This window comes from Sesamum indicum, linkage group LG1 (genome assembly GCF_026168435.1).
Source record: "Sesamum indicum cultivar Baizhima isolate 11 linkage group LG1, ASM2616843v1, whole genome shotgun sequence".
Classification (NCBI taxonomy): Eukaryota; Viridiplantae; Streptophyta; class Magnoliopsida; order Lamiales; family Pedaliaceae; genus Sesamum; species Sesamum indicum.
The window spans coordinates 22,275,341-22,295,327 of record NC_142657.1 but is presented as its reverse complement, the minus strand read 5'-3'; the positions used below and the strand labels follow the sequence as shown (position 1 = coordinate 22,295,327).

At 37.1% G+C, this 19,987-nt stretch overlaps 5 protein-coding genes across 5 annotated transcripts; 2 read left to right on the top strand and 3 right to left on the bottom strand.

Annotated features, from left to right (window-relative positions):
• The first annotated feature begins 536 nt into the window (after positions 1 to 536).
• On the top strand, positions 537 to 5,320 carry LOC105171529 (zinc finger protein-like protein). Its single transcript, XM_011092682.3, has 7 exons — positions 537 to 984; positions 1,656 to 2,119; positions 2,789 to 2,903; positions 3,273 to 3,950; positions 4,394 to 4,471; positions 4,583 to 4,699; positions 4,869 to 5,320. Exons 1-7 carry the CDS (start codon positions 607 to 609, stop codon positions 5,130 to 5,132), a joined length of 2,094 nt encoding a protein of 697 aa, XP_011090984.1. The 5' UTR covers positions 537 to 606; the 3' UTR covers positions 5,133 to 5,320.
• Positions 5,321 to 6,610: 1,290 nt separating this feature from the next.
• LOC105171521 (malonyl-coenzyme:anthocyanin 5-O-glucoside-6'''-O-malonyltransferase) lies at positions 6,611 to 8,491 on the bottom strand. Its single transcript, XM_011092670.3, has one exon. It carries the CDS (start codon positions 8,263 to 8,265, stop codon positions 6,859 to 6,861), a length of 1,407 nt encoding a protein of 468 aa, XP_011090972.2. The 5' UTR covers positions 8,266 to 8,491; the 3' UTR covers positions 6,611 to 6,858.
• Positions 8,492 to 9,664: 1,173 nt separating this feature from the next.
• Positions 9,665 to 11,337, bottom strand: LOC105171511 (malonyl-coenzyme:anthocyanin 5-O-glucoside-6'''-O-malonyltransferase-like). The gene has a single exon (XM_088877559.1). It carries the CDS (start codon positions 11,275 to 11,277, stop codon positions 9,883 to 9,885), a length of 1,395 nt encoding a protein of 464 aa, XP_088733685.1. The 5' UTR covers positions 11,278 to 11,337; the 3' UTR covers positions 9,665 to 9,882.
• A 1,858-nt stretch (positions 11,338 to 13,195) lies between these two features.
• On the bottom strand, positions 13,196 to 14,776 carry LOC105171502 (malonyl-coenzyme:anthocyanin 5-O-glucoside-6'''-O-malonyltransferase-like). Its single transcript, XM_011092647.3, has one exon. The coding sequence runs from the start codon at positions 14,714 to 14,716 to the stop codon at positions 13,325 to 13,327; it is 1,392 nt and encodes a 463-aa protein (XP_011090949.1). The 5' UTR covers positions 14,717 to 14,776; the 3' UTR covers positions 13,196 to 13,324.
• Positions 14,777 to 16,119: 1,343 nt separating this feature from the next.
• LOC105171493 (Cyclophilin-like peptidyl-prolyl cis-trans isomerase family protein) lies at positions 16,120 to 19,801 on the top strand. Its single transcript, XM_011092635.3, has 5 exons — positions 16,120 to 16,279; positions 16,431 to 16,505; positions 17,388 to 17,549; positions 18,274 to 18,432; positions 19,333 to 19,801. The coding sequence occupies exons 1-5, from the start codon at positions 16,277 to 16,279 to the stop codon at positions 19,414 to 19,416; spliced, it is 483 nt and encodes a 160-aa protein (XP_011090937.1). The 5' UTR covers positions 16,120 to 16,276; the 3' UTR covers positions 19,417 to 19,801.
• Positions 19,802 to 19,987: the final 186 nt, after the last annotated feature.

Below are 19,987 nucleotides of genomic sequence, written 5' to 3'. Positions count from 1 at the left end.
AATTTTTGGACACGGTTTAAAATCTTATAGAGAAGATGTTATAGGAAATATTGACTCCAAATCATTAGGTTGGGCTGGTGAGAGCCAAGTGTTGAGAGCGTAGGTTCGATCGTTACAACCCCATGATTTGCAGTTTTCGGGTTTCATAATCCATAATGACAAGTGAGTGAACATTAATACACAAAATAGAAATGGATCACTGGGGGACTAAATGATGTTTACAAGAGTTGTGAATACATGCTTCACTTTCTGATTTTAAATTAATATTTTTGGATGTTAATTTCTACAAAACTATTTTTAAATCAAAAGATATATTTGACTTTTTCCTAATTTTAAATTACTTATTATAATTAATATTTACAATATAATTCTAATCGAATTACTTTAAGAAGAAAAAAAAAAAGAAATTATGAGGAGTCTAAACCCAAAATTGGATTATAATATTAATTAATGGATTATTCAAAATGTATGGTGTAGAGTGTAGAGGAGTTGTGAAATGTTTCTGGGTTCAAATGGGCCTAATTGAACTGGGTTGAGGTGGGCCTTCTTTTGGAATAGCATAATTACATTGTTCATGTCTTGGGACAAAACTGTGCTTTTGCAACAATGGCGACGCCACCGGCCACCGCCACCACCATTCCCCCCAGAGATAGACCAACTAAACCGCAGCCCAAGAAGCAATACAAGCAGGATGACTCCAACCGACACTGTTCCATCTTCCAAGTCTCCTCTGACTTCTTCGATTCCTGCCGCCTTCTCGACTCGCCTTTGTCTTCGCTCCCGCTCCCGGATGCTGACCTTTCCCAGGAAAACGCTCTACGGCAACCAAATTTGGAAAAGGAGATTATCGACAATAGTAATAATGATACGGATGGTAATGGTTCTAAAGCGATGCAGAGGTGGTCTTGCAACACTTGTAAGGCGGAATTCGAGTCTCTCCAAGACCAGCGCTTTCACTTCAAATCCGACCTCCATCGTTTTAATGTACGTTCTCCTCTTTAATTTCTGGATATGCTGGAGTGGAAAAGGAGGAGGAATTTAAGAAAGATAAAATTGAACCTTTTGTGATTTAATTAATTTGGAGTGAGTTTAAGGATTACAGGATATCGATTTCTGGGTATATATTGATTTGATAATTTGGAGTCAGTTCAAACTTGGGTTGCGTAAAACTTATGGGGTAGGATGCTGTTGCAATTACTTGGCGTGATGGGTGAAGAAGATTGTTGTAGCAAGTTTGAGTATTGTTACTTGGTATTGAAAATTGATTCTGGGGAGTCACCAGGGGGCTGCATCACTGTTATATGGGAAGTAGCCAGGCAGGAAATACTGTTCTATGATTTAAGTTCCATGGGTTTATGATTCTTTGCAAGTATTAATATTGCAATCTTTAGGAGCAGAAACCTCAAATGTTTCTTATTGAAGCTTTAGAACTTGTAATCTTCAGATTATTATGCAATTTTCCTAACCTAGCAACAAGGTTGGACTGGCCAAGTTTTTGTATTAATGTTGGTTGGTTGAAATCTTGTGGTGTACACTTTTGCCTCTAAGCAAGTGAGCGCGTTCAAAAGTTACAATTGTTTCCCTCCACCCCTTCCTCATAAAAGAAAGTCGTCTTTATTTCACATGCTGATGTACTTGACAGTCTTTGATCTCAGATAAAGCTAAGCATTGCTGGAAAAAACATTATTAAAGAGGAAGACTTTGATGAAGCAACCTCCGATTCATTGTGTAAAGACTACGATGTATCAAGTATTTCTGGATCAGAAGATGAGGATGAGAGAGAGACTAGCCTCCCTCCTGACAGGCAACAAGAATCTGGTGGAGTTTCAAAGAGTAAAATGTTTGTACAACTGCAGAATGGGGAGAGAGTTTCAATTTGGAAGGGTTTGCTACTTGATGAGTCTGAACATGTTTCATTTGAAACTGACAAGTCACTTGTTGTGGACGGGGCTGGGGATACATATTTGACCCAAAGAGAAGTGATCGAAAAACTGAAATACGTACTTCATGAACCTAGAGATAACACCTGCTTGAGGATTGTTTTACTTGCAAGGGGTGGGCATTTTGCTGGGTGCGTCTTTGATGGCAATTCCCTCGTGGCTCATAAGACTTTCCACCGGTGAGTTCCTTATCTTGGACTTATTTATTTAAAATTGAGTAAGATTTCTGAGCTTCTGACTTCTCTTGTCACTCTAGAGAAGATAACTTGTATCATGTTGCTTGTATATTATAAGAGACTCATGCTATTCATTGTTTATGATATTGCACGAGCCTCATGCTATTTAGCCAACTCTTTTATTTAGTTTTCTTAATGTCATTTATCCCTTTGCAATTGACCAATCAGTACGGAATCCCATCCCCATCAGTAGCTTCTGATTTTGTCCTGTTTCCCATGATAAGATTCATATGTGCTTGTGAGAGTGCATTGATCCCTGAACTGAGAGAAATTTGTTGAGTGATTGCATAAATTACGTAAGTTGTGTTGTTACTTAGAGAAATGATTCTATGTCATGGCGGTCACTATGTTAATGTTTCTGTCAAATATAACTCTGACAGTTTTGGACTTTCCATTGTTCTGTAAGTTTGTCAGGACGACAGGTGAATAAATTGCTTTGATTTGAGTGTATTAAGACGGTAACTTTTAGCAACATTTTTTTGTTTGCTCTCTGCCAATTGAACAATTTTATCCAGTGGGCTGTGGTATCAATGAATCTGCCCCTGGCATATTTGTTCTTCTCAGGTTAGTATAAGTATTAGCAAATTTAATTTCTTGGTTCTTTCCATGTAGATATGTTGTTAGGGCCAGGGCTGGTAAAAAGCAGTCATCAAAAGATGCAGGTGGCCGGGCTATTCATTCTGCTGGTGCTTCACTTCGTCGATATAATGAATATGCTCTTAAGAAGGTATGATCTCCTTATTGCTCGCATATAAAGATTTGGGTATTTATCTTGTATTTCGTTCTTTGCATTACGTATGGCATGCTGGGTGGATGATGGAGCCATGGATGTCAAGATATAATTTTCTCTATCAGGGTCAATCAAATTTCTGATTTCCTATCAAGTTTCATGGGAGAAATTGGCCATTCCATTGCTAAAAATTTATATCCTAACATGTCAAATTCAAACTTGGAGAAAATATATCCATGGCTTAGTAGTAAACTCTCTCCACATGATGGAACCTTTTCCAAGATACTTAATGAAAAATACGTTGAGCCTTTATTTTGAACTTATATTCTCTGGATGCTGGACTGATCCTCGCTTCCCCTTAAACAGGACATTCAAGAATTGCTTACTTTATGGAAGCCGTATTTTGCTGTTGCCTCCTGCATTTTCATTTATGCTCCTTCAAATAACCGCCTACTCTTTTTTGATGGAGATAAACCTTATTTTATCTGTCAAGATCATGCAATTAGAAATATTCCATTGACTGTTAGGAGGCCTACCTTTAAGGAAGCTAGCCGAATATATAGCTTACTGGTACAAATTTCCTATGAGGTAAGTGGGGAAATAGCTCCTAATACAAAACAGGAACCTTTATCACATGCAAATGCCAGAAGTGAGAGCGGTCCTGAATCCTGTGAGATGGAGTTGAGAGAAAGTGTGGAGGGTGCGAAAACCAGTGAGGCTTGTTCTATTGTGACTGAAATTGCTGATTTATCTTTGTCAGTCGAGAGCAAAGAGCAGATTGATACTGTTGGCACATCAACTCCTTTACATGAAGCGGCAAAGTCCGGGAATGCACAAAAAGTTTTGGAACTCCTGGAGCAGGGTCTAGATCCTTGCATTAAAGATGAGAGGGGCCAAACACCTTATATGCTTGCCAGTGAGAAGGAGGTGAGGAATACTTTTAGACGCTTCATGGCATCAAACCTTGAGAAATGGGATTGGCATGCTGCTAAGGTGCCTAGTGCCCTCACAAAAGAGATGGAGGAATCTCAAGCTGCTAAGCAGGTAAAGAGTTGTTTTCTGGCTTAGTCAATTTGTTTGAACCTCGTGATTTTCTCAAACCACACCAATATTGCTATGTAGTAACTTGCAGGTCACTGGTTGGTGGATTATGTTGATACTGAGTTCTAAATTTAACTTATTTGAGCATGATACTTTAGATATGTGCCTGAACAGTCAAGGTGACGAGTGGATGGTTTAGAAGAGGAGTCAGCTGCATGGTGCTAATTTTGGATATTTTAAGATCTTAGTTTCATTAATGATTTTGTGACTGGAGTCAGGATTTTGATCTTCGAACCTGATATAATCTTTTATAATTGGTGTGCTCTTCCATAAGTTGTGTGGTTTCCTCCTCCAAATTAACATGATCGGAACTATGTTATGTATGCGCCAAACTACTGTAGCTTGCTTGCCTTGTTCTGATTTTATTCTTATTTGAATTTTATCAGGCAGAGAAAGATGCCAAGAAAAAAGCAAGAGCAAAAGAGTTGAAGAAACTACGGAAAGCAAAAGAGAAAAAGGCCCAGGTTTGTTTCATTTATGTTTTACTACTTGCTTAGACACTATAACTTTGAAAGTTTCGCTATTGCAGAAAGTTATACCCTTCTAGTGCTTAATTTTTTATTCGTGATAAACAGGCAGAAGCTGTTCAATCCCAGAATGGTTCATTTATGTCGGGTAATTCTGGAAGTGGTACAGCCCCCACTACTAAAGTTCATTCTCAGTCTAGCAGTTCCATAAGAATGTCCAAAGAGGTACTGCCGTTGAGTTCGGCTCTTTTTTATTTTGCATCATGATTATTATATTCTGACAATGACAATAGGAAATTGTTTCGATCTTTCAAAATCCTCTCAATTGTTTGTTTATGCATTTAGATAAAACTTTGTCGCGTGTTATGTAACTTAACCATTCTAAACATTGTAGGAGGAACTCAAAAGAATTCAAGATTCTGAAAGGGAAAAGAGAGCTGCTGCCGCTGAGAGACGAATAGCAGCACTAAAAGCTCAAGAAACTGGATCACTTACAGCTCCAAGCAATACGCAGTTAAATAATACAAGTGGAAGTGATATGTTATGCTCGTGCTGCAATGCGTCACTGGCTGGTAAAGTACCGTTTCATCGATACCACTACAAATACTGCAGCACTTCGTGCATGCATGTGCATAGGGAGATCCTTGAGGACGGATGAGATCCTTGTTTTTTCTTCATCCAATTCGTTTCCACCATTGTCTTTTTCCTGCTGTACCAACGAAAGATGTGTTGATACTTAATTCTTTACTGCATCTCTCTGTGTCTAATATTATTAACATAACCTGTTTGTCCTGCACGGAGCCTCACCAGAAGCAAATATGATCAAATTTATTTTTGCTGTTGTAATTCGATTAATGCCGATAATGTTGCTTTGATGGACCTGCGTAATTTTAATTTAATTTCATTTTTTCATGTAAAACACGTTATAGCATTGCACTACAAAACATCCTAAAAATATAAGAATTTTGTTTCTATTGTATCTAATTGGTACAGATCCTGTATATGTTTTTATTGCTATACGAATTCAAGCATATATGGTAGGTGGCCGTGGGTTTATTGAACACCTGAAGTAGGATGTACCAGATTAGGTGATTGTGATGGTGTCTGCAGCGTGTGACCACGACCACAGCTTTTCGGCCACTCACCTCTAGTGTCCCGGTTCCACGACCACAGCTTTTCGTTGTTAGTGGCCCTGTGCACTGCAACCGATATAACATACACTTGCTTGCTAGGTAAAAACTGTCGGTGGAATTGCTTCGCTTGCTTGTGGGTTAAAAGCTTGTTTGGCCTGCAGATCCTCCAAATAATTAACATAGTAAATATTAGGCTGCTGTTGAATATGAAAAAGAGTTGGATCTGCAATCATAATGTACGCCTTAATAAAGTTAAAATAATACACCCATGCCCCACTCTCACTGCTGGTGGAGGAATTGAATAGAATTAGTAGATGGGTTCTAATTAATTATTGTAATATAAGTGTTATGTACCTCTCTCTCCTCTCTTTTTCTTTTGCCATATATAAAAAAAAAATCATGTTTGTTTCTTAAAATTTAGCCAATGAATTTGGAAATTATTTAATGTTAAATCAATTATAAATTTATAAAATATTTTGTTGGATGTTTTCACATATTTAAATTTTTTTAATAAATACTTATTATTTAGCATAACTATCTAAAATGTAAAATATATATGGTATATGCTATTATATAATGTTCTACACTTATAGTAATATTTTGTAAAATGCATGTACAGATGTTAATAATTTTATATTATATTTAATAAAATATTTCAAATTTTTATTTTTGGATGATATATTTTATATTTTGGTAACACATACAAACATTTTAATTGATATTCATTTTATTTAATGCATTCAAAATAATATATAAATTTGTAACTAATCCCATACTCAAGGGAATGAGTATTGTTATACCAAGCATGTGAATGCATTTGAGTTTAGGAATGTTCATTTCATAGCTAATGGTGGTTCCGGAGTTATAATTAATTTGTATTTACTATAATTTTTTTCCTATCATAATGATTGTTTGTAGTACAAAATCATATTTATGTTAGTGATATAATATTAATTAATGAAGTAGAACTAGCGGTACTATTAATAAATGACGGACACAGAAGTTATAATCAGATCAGATGATGATGGTGGGTATCCTTTATTACAGCTAATATACACAAGGACAATCGTTCAAGAAAATCTCAGGGCCATAGAGAAGAGCAGAGGAGATCATTCAAGATCAAGGGAGTAGATCTGAATTTTTTCGAAAATTAAATATAGTATTATACAAGAACTTGTCGAAAATCACAAACTGTTAATGGGGCTGCTGTCCCGTTTGTAGATCAACAAGAATCCAAGCAGCACGTGATGATTATTGAGAAGTTGATGTCTTTAGTCCATCAGAGAAGATGGCTGCAAAGGCATCCATTTTCTTCCTAGGCAAAGACAAACCAATCTCTAGACCTCCCTCAAATTCCCTCGACTTGCAAACTGACATGGATCCATACCTATCTGTCGACATCGATTCATACTTGTTCGGTTTTCCCCACCCAAAATCCGCATCATACAAGTCGAATTTTGGCGATCCCACCACCCCAAGAGTCCGTTTACCCAATAATGGCGACCCATACTTGACTATCCAGTCATCGGCATCTCTCAAGATTTCCTCCTTGTTATTTACCTTTTGACTAATAAGCTCTCCAATTAACTTTACTGCGACAACAAATCCAGCACTTCCTCTAAGTAGCCTGTGCGTGGATTCTGTCACGACAAACGCCAAGCAGTTCCCAAAATACGTGGCTGGCACTGGCGGTTCCAGCCTGTGCCTGGCGTCCACGGCGAAGCCAAAGTATTCGGGCTCATCATCGTCAACTTCTTCCCCAGCTTCAGCTGCAGATTTCACCAAACAGGCCCAAACATAACCAGTTGTTACTGTAAAAGACGATAAGTGAGGTAGACCTGGTTCTCTAGCTAACGCCAAGTTCTTGAGTATGTGGATGTCATTGTTTTGCAGAACATACGTTGCTCGGACTTTATTAGTAGGAAATTCTAAATAAGATGACCCAACCTGGAAAAGCCTCATTTGGTTCCAAAAAAGGTTTGCCCGCCCTGATGGATCTTTAATCACGGATCTGTCGAAAAATGGAAGTGATTGATTTTCAGCTGAAAGTTGCTGATTTTCCCCAAGTTTGGCTGCTGAACCCCAAGCTTTAATGAATCTCACTATTGAACTGGCGTCCCCAACGGCGTGATGGTTAGTAATGCCAATACAAATGCCTGTTTCTGGAAAAAGAGTGGCCTGGATAGCTAGAAGTGGTATTATTTTAAAGGCCGATTCAGATTCAACTCTGGGTTCTGGCAATACAGGAACCAAAGCATAGAACATATCTGAATTCCGGGCTTGGTTACCTGTCAGGTAATCAAAGTCAAAATTTTCGCTCCACTCTGCAAAGGTGACGGAAACTGAGTCCCCAGGGCTGTAGCGAAACTCAGGCATGCCTGAATTCGAGGGATGGATTAGTAAGTTTCCTGCCAGGGGAAGGTAATTTCCTAGAGTTCGAGAGAGAGATTTCTTGAGACTTGGGACAATAGTTTCCAGGAAATCTTTGGCGGAGCAGGGGAATTGGTAGAAGAGAAGACGCTGAGTTGGGTGAATGTATAGCCAGAGAATGTCGAAGAATGTAAGAGGCAGGGATTGCTCCGCCTCATCTCCAGCGGCAGTGGGCGGTGCAATGTTACAACACTCTTGAACGGTGACCCTTTTTATCGTTGTAGCCATAGATTCAAACACCAGTACCACCTACGATCGAGTTTGCTGCCAGACGCTTCTTTGTGCGAATATATATGTCATATGTGTGTGTCTACAAATATAATTAAGATAGGATTTAGAAGGCTGAAATCAATTATATTAATACATTGTCAGCGCATTCTTCAACGCGTGCTGCTACTGCTGCTGTGTGTACGGAAAGAAATTCTTGTCCACTTAGGTTAATGGAAACTTGAAGAAACCGGATCCAAAGAAGATACCATCAACTCTTATTTCTCTTTATTTTCCAAAATTAATATATACATGGAAGACCAATGGCACCTTAGGTAATACGGCATCGTGCTATAAAAATAATTCAAATTTGGAAAAGTCTCATATTTAAAAGTCCATCACAAAAATGAACAACACCAACAACTGCGTGAAGGAGAATCCAAAGTCTTCCCGTTATTGTTGTGTTTATTCGTACTGTTAATTTATAAGGAGGTTTTTTACATCAATTGTTTGTATTTATCATATAATTGATTTTGATTTAACCAAATGCATTGGAATTTTCCATCCATTCAGAAAAAGGCAGCGGCAAAGGCATCCGTTTTTTCTTTGGCAAAGACCAACCAGCCTCTAAACCACCTTCGAATTCCCAGGATTTACAAAGAGACAAGACCTGTCCCCATCAATTGACAAGCCTTGTTATAGTAGAAGATGATGAAGTGAAGTTATTTCTTCAGCTTCCAGTTTGAAAATAATATTTCATTTAAAATTGCTTAATTTGCACATAAGTGGTATATTATATTGTTTTTTTTTTTTTTTGAGGTTTTTAGTATTCTATAATGCATTTTTTTGGTATCACCTTATAATATTTTGATATGTCACATCTGATAGGGAATAATTTATATCCGACCCCCTTTCCATCACTTTTATTTAAGTTTGGACGAAAAATGTCGACATTAATAAGAAAAATTACATAATTTTTTAATTTTAGTCTTGATCGTTTAATATTTCCACAAAATAAATTTATATTTACAAGAAAAAAATATAATGATCTTAATTTCACTTCATATATATATATATATATTATATTTATAATTTTTCTTCTAAGTCATAACAGAATGGGTCAAATATAAATGGAGTTCGAGAGAGTGTAAGTACAATTTCAATTTTTTTTGCGGAAACGATATAATTTTATATTTTCAAATAAGATCTAAACATAATTAATCATAAAAAGTTGAGGTGTAAATTCATTTTATATTATTTTAGTAAGACAACAGCTAAAAAGATTACGAATTGACTACGTAAACACAATAATCAAAATAGTTTTTTGTCTTTAATAGCAATATTGCTTATTAAGAGAAAATTCAAACCAGGTGCACTGATGGCTGAGGCTGTCGCAACTATCTAAAACGAAAAGGAAGTATTAGGCAGAAAGCGAGTTATCGTCATTTCCTTTCCATTACAGCTTTAGGGTAAGATATACGATTATCCGTAACGGTCATTGGTAGAGAAAAAGAAGGCCAACATATTAAATGAAACATTGCAAGAACTTGTAAGAAATCAAAGACAGTTTGTAGAACGGCAGTTGTCGTGTAATCAACAGCAATTTAAACAACATTAATTGGACGATGGGTGAGTAGTTTATGTCTTTAGTCCATCAACGAAGATAGCTGCAAATGCATCCATTTTCTTCCTGGGCAACGACACACCAATCTCTAAACCTCCCTCGAATTCCCTGGACTTGCAAAGCGATATGGATCCGTCCCTGTCTATCGACAACGATTCATATTTTTTGGGTCTTCCCCACCCGAAATCCGTATCGTATAAGTCGAATTTAGGCGACCCCGCCACCCCAAAGATCCGTTTACCCATTAGCGGCCCGTATTTCACCAACCAATCATCCGCGTCTCTCAAAATCTCCTCCTTGTTATTTGCCTTGTTGATGATGAGCTCTCCAAGTGATTTCACCGCAGCGACAAACCCATCCCTTCCTCTGAGTAGCCCGTGCGTGGATTCCAGCACCACAAACGCCACACAGTTCCCAAAATACGTAGCTGGAACCGGCGGTTCCAGCCTGTCACGGGCGTCCACGGCGATGCCGAAGTATTCGGGCTCATCATCATCGACCTCTTCTCCGGATTCAGCTGCAGATTTCGCCAAGCAGGACCAAGCATAAGCTGTTGTTACGGTAAAGGCCGATAAGTAAATTAGACCGGGTTCTCCAGACAAGGCCAAATTCTTGAGTGTCTGGATGTCGTTTTTTCGCAAAATAAACGTTGCTCGGACTCTGTTAGTAGGGAGTTCTGAATGGGTTGATGCAGCTTGGGGAAGCCTCAGTTGGTTCCAAAAAATGTTTGCCCTACCAGAGGGATCTTTAATGACGGATCTGTCATAAAATGGAAGTGATTGATTTTCAGCTGAAAGTTGCTGATTGTCCCCAAGTTTGGCTGCTCTACTCCAAGCTTTAATGAATCCCACTATTGAACTGGCGTCTCCGATGCCATGATGGTTGATAATGCCAATACAAATGCCTGTTCCTGGAAAAAGTGTCACCTGAATAGCCAGAACAGGAATTATTTGCAAGCCCGATTCAGAATCAGTTTTGGGCTCTGGCAAATCAGGTGCAAAAGTATAGAACTCATCTGAATCCTTGGCTTGGTTTCCGGTCAGGTAATCGAAATCAAAATCTTCACTTGCCTCCGCAAAGGTCACAGAAACTGAGTCCCCAGGAACATAGCGAAACTCAGGCATGTCTGACTCTGAGTTGAGGGGATGGATTATGTTTCCTGCCAGGGGAAGGTAATTTCTAAGAGTTTGGGAGAGAGAGATCTTTAGATTTGGGACAATAGTTTCCAGGAAATTTGTAGTGGAGCAAGCAGATGGGTAGAAGAGAAGACGCTGGATTGGGTGGAAGTACAGCCATATCACGTCAAAGAAAGTAAGAGGAAGGGACTGCTCCGCCGCCTCGCCGGCAGCAGTGAGTGGTGCAACGGTAGAGCATTCGTGGACGGTGACCCTTTTTGAGGTTGTAGCCATGGATTTAGGTAACTCTACTACGTCACCTGGTCTTTCTTACACAGGAATATATATATATATATATGTCTGTATATGTTTTAATCAATTACACAGGACAAGAATATGTACACCACACACAATGTTTGGTTTTATTTTTGGATAATTTTTTAGACAAAATAAAATACAATCAATATTTGTCTCTTTATTTTCACACTTTAATTGTGTGTTATTTATTTTTGAATTTTCTATATCTAATAGATATATACACATTTATATATAATATAATATAAAAATATATAATTTGATAATTAACTGCAATTTTTGTCATCGATATTTATATATATATATTTATACATAAAAAATATATAAAAGAGATATGATTTGACGATGAACAGTAATTTTTGTCTTCCAAATCTCAACAACAAACATACACCACTTATTTTAAAATATTTTAAATTACCTCTAAAAATAAATCCAACACACACTCTATCTACAACACATACTTATTTATCTCCTATTTTTTTTTTTATCTCTAAAATACAAAATAAAACACTCAAAAAAATATAATCAAACATAATAATACATTTTCGTAGCATTAATAATTCTGGGAGTCGTGTCGTGTTGGTGGCGTGTAGACTTGGAAAAGAGCTCTTGTCCACTTAATTTCCCGTCAGGTAATTGAACTCTGAAGCTTCATTTGACTGAGCAATGGTGACGGGAGGTGATGAGTGATGACCTGGGACATTCCTCAGTTGAGTGGACACGGCGTCTACCGCCCTCAAGAATGAAACTTTTACACTATTTTGTTTTCATATTTTGTTATTTTTCAAGATAAGATAAAATATATTTAATATTTATTTTTATATTTTTTATATTTTGTCAATGTATTATTTTATTTTTTAACTTTCTATATAATACTTGATGAAATTGAGCAAGATTGGTCTTGTTGGAATCGTTTGGACGACAGGATTCGAACGGCTATGGTCTTAATCTGTTATTCGTCCTGACGGTGGAGAAATGACAGCAAACAATTTCAGCGCGAATTTTCGGCGGAAAAACTTCAAATTTTCATATTTTAACAAATATTTAATAAAATTGAACTAGGTTGGTCTCGTTAGAACCGTTAGGTCGAGGCGAGTCCAGTGGCGGTGGTTCGTGATTGTGGGTCGCTCCGGTGGCGGCGAATCGACGGCCGAAAAGTGCGGTGTTCGTGCTAAAAATTCATTATTTACGATTGATAAAACTTGAAATTGTTTGTGGGGAAATGTTCGTCTCTCAAGGGGAGTCGAACGGTATATTTGATGGCTGACAACTCGCCATAATAGTACCAAAATTTTAACGATAGGTTGACAACAATTCGTCGTAAAATAAAATAATTTTTTTTAAAAAAAAAAAATTTGTCACCGCGGTGACACATTAATTTATTTATTTTTTTTAAAAACAATGTCATCGCAGTTTGTCACCGCGGTGACACAAAGAAGCTTTTTTTTTTAAATAAAAAATTGTGGCACCGTGGTGTGGTGCCACTCACTTTTCTAATAATTTCATTTTCACCCTATTTTACTAATTTTTTTTTTTTTTTTGCATCTTTTTAATAAGTTCTCCCAACTTGAGCCCATGCACCTAACGAAATTATGGTGAAAACAAACCTTCAATTTTTTTCTTACTAATTCCAACCAATCTTCCACATTATAACATAATTTCAAAATTGAATCAAACTTATAAACCTTCTCCCGTTTTATTTTTATTTTTCGGAGAAGTTCCAATCAAGTTCAAGAAAATAGAAAGATTCTTATCAAAATTTGATTTAATCATATAAAAAATTAATTATATAGCAAATGTAATTATATTCCTCATTAATCATCATCGTATAATTATATCAATAAAAAATAAATATAATGCATCTCTCCGATATAATCGAACCAAATTGAAATTAGGATGCTAGAAAAAGAAGGGATTTTATTGAACAATCAAAGACTTTCAAACATCTCCACTATGAAACTTTGATGGTACAATATCAGCTAGGTAGCACAGAAATTAGAGAATGTTTGATCATCCATGTCCGAGTTCATATCTTTAATCCAGCAGAGAAAATCGCTGCGAAAGCTCTCATTTTCTTCTCGGGCAAAGACAACCCGATCTGCAGACCACCCTCCAATTCCCTGGACTTGCAAAGTGACATGGATTCTGACCCGTCAATGGACACCACCTCATACTTTTTCGGCTTTCCCCACCCGAATTCCGTATCATACAGGTCGAACCTGGGCGACCCCGCAACCCCCATTGCCCGTTTTCTGACCAACCCGCTGAATTTCGACACCCAACTCTCGGCGTCTCTTAAGATTTCATCCTTATTGTTAACCCTTTTGCAAATCACTTCTCCGATTAACTCGACTGCCACGGAAAAGCCGTTTTCTACTTTCAGTTGCCCATGCGTGGATTCCACCATGCCGAAGGCTACGCAGTTGCCGAAATATGCTGCCGGCACCGGTGGGTCCAGTCTCCGCCGTGCGTCCACTGCAAATACGAAGTACTCCGGCTCGTTGTCGTCAACCTCCTCCCCGGCTCCCGCCGCAGATTTTACCAAGCAAGTCCAAACGTAAGCCGTTGTGATAGTGAAAGATGATAAGTGAACTAAACCTGGTTTCTTGGCTTGAACCAAATTCCTGAGTTTCTGAATGTCGTTTTTGGGCAAAGTGTAAGTTGCTCGTACTTTGTTTGTGGGGAAATTCAGCGGCAAAGACTCGATCCTGGAAACATTCATTTGGCTCCAGAAAGCGTTTCCCAGCCCTGATGGGTCTTTAACCACAGACCTGTCGTAAAATGGGAACGGAAAGTTTGCTGCTGAAAGTTCAGAAGCTGCCTCGAGCATGGAAACTGCACTCCAGGCTTTTATGAATCCCACTATTGAGCTGCCATCCCCGACGGCATGATGGTTGGTGAGTCCGAGGCAAATGCCGGTGTCCCGGAAAAGAGTTACTTGCACAGCAAAAACAGGAATTCTCTTGAAACCCGACTCGAAATCGATCTCAGGCCGCGGCAAAGCAGGGACTAGAGCGTAAAACCTGTCAGCATCTCGGGGTTCATCTCCTGTCAGGTAATGGAAATCAGAAGCTTCATTGGACTCGGCAATGGCGACGGAAACTGAGTCCCCTGGAATGTAGCGAAATTCAGGGTTTCCTGATTCCAGTGGGTAGATCAAGTTTCCAGCCAGGGGAAGGAAGTGTTTGAGGGTTTGGGAGAGGGACTTTTTTATATTTGGAACGAGTGTTTCCATGAAATGTTCATTGGCACATGGAAAGTTGTAGAAGATAAGTCGCTGGATTGGGTGGAAGTGCAGCCACACCATGTCGAAGAACACTAGAGGAAGAGATACTTGCTCGGAGCCGCCGTCAGAGGATGGCGCAATGCGGCAGCGCTCGTGGATGGTGACAGCTTTTGGGGGTTCAGTTGAAGCCATTATCTCCAGTATCAAAGTTTCGATATATACGATGTATGCTCAGTTCGTGCTAACTGTGAAGTGAGTAGTAATTATATAGACAAATTCCCCCCCCCCCCCACCGTGTGAGGTTGAGTGTATGACAGAAGACTACGTACGCTGATGTCATGGGTACCAACTAGTTGTTGCCTGAATTTCATGCATTCGAAGCAAATACAAAATCATAAATTACGATATTTTTTTTAAAATTTGATATATTATAAATATTTTTTATTATTTAAATATTATAAATATCTTAAAAAATAATGATTATTTTATAAATATCTCTTTATGATGATTGAATATTTGTTATACGATTATTAATTTATTAAATATTTATGATTTTTTAAATAATAAAAATTATTTATAAATAGTCTATTATAACTCATTCGAAATAAAAAAAGAAACCATTCACGTTCTCTCCGGAGTCTAGCCTGATGTTCTCTTTTATTATCAATTGTGCGGAAATTTTAATAATTTTAAGAAGATAAATTATGTAATTAAGTAATAGGATTAAATGCATATTTGATTTGTTACGTAATTTGATGTTTTTTAAATTTTTTATGATATCATTCTTTTTTTATACATCTTCTTAATTTTTACGATTTTATTTTTTTTTCATTGAAGTTCACCTCCACTGGTCAGAAAGATGAACTTTTGCAGAAATAAAAAAAAAAGAACTAAAATTGTAAGTCAATGCTTACAAAAATAAGTCAATAAGAACAGTAATCCCAATTTCAAAATGTCACATGAGATACAAATATACTATCCTAACGGAAAAAGGGAATTCTGAACAAAAAAAATATAGAACAAACATACTACCATATAAAGTTATGTTGCCATAAAAATTAAAGGACACAAATATCAAATAACCTAAACTACGAAGCTATTTAAGTTTTAATAAATATTGACAGGTTAATTATATTCTACCATCACATAAAAATGCTGGTAAATAAAGGAATTTCTAGCACAAAAAAAGACAATATGATTTACGAACGTTTAAAAGAGAAGCTCACCGTCTTTTCGGTTATGGACTTACTTTGTTAATTTTTTATTTTTTTACATAAAGGATAGTGCCGTATTTTTTTTTTTTTCCGAAATTTTTTCCTGTATGACTGTTTTTATTTGGAGAGATACCAATATCAGTCGCACCAAATATTCAATCCAATACTGATTAGTGAATAAGGATTAAATGATAAACGCATAATTATTCACACTCAATTGGGTGTACCTCACGCGCTATAATACTACAATTGCAAGTACATGAATGAAAGAGGGGTATTGTGCAAAATTTCATAATTGGAGGGGGTGAACTGACAATACAATATAGTTCAGGGGTTGGGGTGTAAACTGTTATTTTCATCATTTTTAGTTTATCTTGAAAAATTAAATCAGATTCCCCTCCCTTTTCTCCCGTTGAAGTTGTAGAAAGAGAAATTAAGGAGTAGCTGTAGAGAATTCCCTACGCGAGAAAAAATCAGTTTAGTACAGAAGCTGCTCTGATTTGCAACGGTAATCAGGTTGAGGCCTGATAGAGACCAAATGGTAAGTGTTGTTTTCCTTTCCTTTTTCTTCTTTTGTTCTATTTCAGGGTTTTTATCGAACAGTTTCGGTTCACTTTGTTAGCGGATTGAAACTCGCGAATTTGTATTTATGTTCATTTTCGTGATACAAACATGTTCGTGGATTTTGTCAGTCAGTGACGCTTCACACAAATTTGGGCGACATCAAGTGCGAAATCTTCTGCGACGAGGTCCCCAAGACCGCTGAAGTGCGTGTTCGTTTTTCTTATTTAATTGATGTATGCTGAAAAATATACGGTTTATATGTCTTTAATGAGGTGAAATTTGCTATTCCTTTCCATAATGTCGAGGCGAAGGAAAACAACATGATATTGATTGTTGGCGTGAATGATGGGATTACTTGTTTTGGCGCTTTGATTTGTCAGTTCATTAACTTTAAAGACAAAGAGGATTGTGGTATTTCGTGCTAAATAGAATGCGTAAACACAAAATATGAAGAATTCCCTGATATCCCACCAAGAAAACAAAGAAAAAGGTGTTTCCAGAAAGAATGAGATATTTTTAGGTTTATGGGTTTTAGTTAGTTATGCATCAACCTGTATGTAGAATCTATCATATGGCAGAGCTTTTGAGTTATGATTGAGGACTGAGTAAGCTGGTATCATGGTTTGTCATTCCTGCTGTACTAGCTCAGATGTCATATTATGCACGTTCTCTTGCTTCTGCTGTCAATCCAACTGCCTCCTCTGATGATGTGTCTTTTGGTGTTTTATCTAAATATAGTATTGCTAGTTTGGCTTTGTTTATTGTATGACACATCCTGGTCAGAGTTTTTTAACTTCTGATGTCGGAGGTTACTTAATTATGCACAGTTGTGAACAAGAGATTGAGAAAATGCTTATATTATATTACTCTGTGATGTATGTATTTATCTAATATATCAAAATGACTATGCAATCAATTCTGACTAAATATCTAGTTCATGTGTTTTCTTGCATACTGTTGTACAAGTTCTTTAGTGCTTTTCCTGGCCGTATGCTATTTCGGCTGGCTTGGATGAGTTTGAACAATTGACAAGCTCTGTTCTGTGTAATAAGAAATTATGCTCAAACTGCTAAACTGTGTTACAGAACTTTTTGGCACTATGTGCTAGTGGCTATTACGATGGAACCATATTCCATCGGAATATTAAGGGTTTCATGATACAAGGTGGTGATCCAACTAATACCGGCAAAGGTGGGACAAGCATATGGGGTAAAAAGTTCAATGATGAGATTAGAGAATCTCTCAAGGTAACTTCTGCAAGAGCCTGGTGAGCTTGTGATTTCTGGTTCTTTTTCCATTTGATGACCCTTATATATTTTCTTGGTGAACTTTGATGATTTCCATGGTTAATTGCTTATGAACTTCATCTCTTCCCAGTAAGAGAGTGATTAGGGCCTAGACATAGAGTGCACAAGATTAGTTATTTCTCATATGACATGTAAACTTAGTGAAATAGAGAGGTATGTTCAGATGATGTATTAAATACCAGGAAAGGTTGCTCTATCATAGTTAGATTCTCATTCATGACCTTAATAGATAAGAGACCTTCAAAAGCCTCCCCCAGTATCCTGTTATGGTGATAGTCCTGTGTTTTCTTGTGATTGGTGTTCCTGGGAGGAAATGATAGTGTGACAACAGCAAGATGTTAACATGCATTGGATGGAATTCTATGATGTTTTCTGAAATCTGTAATTGGGTTAAAGCCGAAGGTCCTAATGGGCAAGTAGACACCAGGGAAGAGTTTTGTGATTGTAACTAATTTGTTTACCATTTGTTTGACAAAGAAACTTGCAACCTCAACTTCCCATATGTTACTGTTTCGTAGTTGGTTCATCTGACTCATGAAATTGTAAAATGTGTCATTCCTACTTGTGTTCTGATATCATGTTGAGGAACATGAAATTAATTATATGAGATGCAGACTTACTTGTATGTGTATATTGATTCTCTTTCTTTTTGCTTTTGAACCAGCACAATGCCAGAGGTATATTATCCATGGCAAATAGTGGGCCCAATACTAACGGAAGCCAGTTTTTCATTACTTACGGCAAACAACCTCATCTTAATGGGCTCTACACCATCTTCGGCAAAGTCATACATGGGTTTGAAATTCTTGATATAATGGAAAAGGTAAGAACATGCAATAAGATGTTTCTTGAGACTATGGGTGGGCATTCGGATCGGGTAGTTCGGGTCCCGGCCCGACCCGATCGGGTTCATGTAACTTTTGTGGAATTTTTTTTTTTAAAAATTAAAATCGGGTATTGGGTTACTTCTAAAATTCGGGTTAGGTTTCGGGTAGGGGAGTCCTACTGAAACTACCCGATCGGTTACCTGATGTTAAAAAAAAAAAAAAAACTTTCTCTCTCCTTCAAATCTTTCTTCTTAAACAAAATATCCTTTTCAAATACTATTTTATTTTTCTCTCGTTTCTGCAATCTATATTTTTACAAACCCTAAAATATTACAAAAAGAAAGTGAAAGAAATTTAATAAACCCAAATATTGGTGTTTAATGTTTAATTTTCTTATATGTTTAGTTTATCATGGTTAACTTAAATTTCTATTGTTTAACAAAATTTATTGAAATTAAAATATTTATATTTTACTTCTTTTCGTATACTAAATGATTAAGAAAATATATTAAAGTATTTTAAAACTAAAACTTAATAGATCAAAAAAAAAATGGTGAAGTGAAGAGAGGCTTTGAACAGCCTCTATATAGAGGCATACAAGTGAGTGTCCGAATAAAATGAACATAGTAATACACTTTTTGTGTTCTTAATTAATTGTCTTTTAAAAGTTTTAATTTCAAAAAATAAAATTGAGTATCCGATGTACCCGATTGTCGGGTACCCGACCCGACGCCCACCTTGGAGTTCTCCAATGCCTAGGCTGACTGATCAATACGCTTGGATTGTACAATTATTTTAACTTGAAATATTGATAACCGAGATGCCTTTTAGGCAGCTGTAATATTCTCTAATAGCTTCTTGATGCCAATCTTCAAATATTGTTTGCATTTTTCCAGGCACAAACAGGACCAGGGGATCGACCTCTTATGGAAATCAGGATCAATCGCATAACAATACATGCTAACCCACTTGCTGGTTAAATTGCGGAAACAGTACAAAGTTGAGCTCCGTTCAGCAGAGCTTGACGGGCTGTATAAGTATACACTTGTCTTCTACATTCTGGTGGTTGTGAAGCGTACTAGGAGAAAACTAAAACGTTCTATAGTCTTCAGTTTGAACAAGAGAAGCTCAATGTTTTGGCTGCAGTTTCAGAATGTTTATATTTATACTTGCAGCCTTTGCTGTTGGATGTGCTTGGCAAACGATTTTGAACTTGAGCTTGAGGATCCAGTTCCTGATGTCATCATCAGTTGCAGGAAAATTTGTGACGTTCATATTTGTATTGAGTACGAATGTTACAGGTGTAGCAGGGTTTATTTAGTACCAGAATTATTGACAGATATGTCAGTGGGCAGATTTCACGGACCATGATCTTTAAGGTGCAAGGAGGACCATGTTTAGATAATTGTATGGTCTCATCGTGAATTGAGACATCCTACTAAATCATCTGTTGAGATAAAAATCAAGCGAATTGCCAGATAGCTTACGTTTGAGCCAGGCTGTTTAAAAGCCTACTCCTGTCTCTGCTAAACAACACAAAGACTCTCTGAG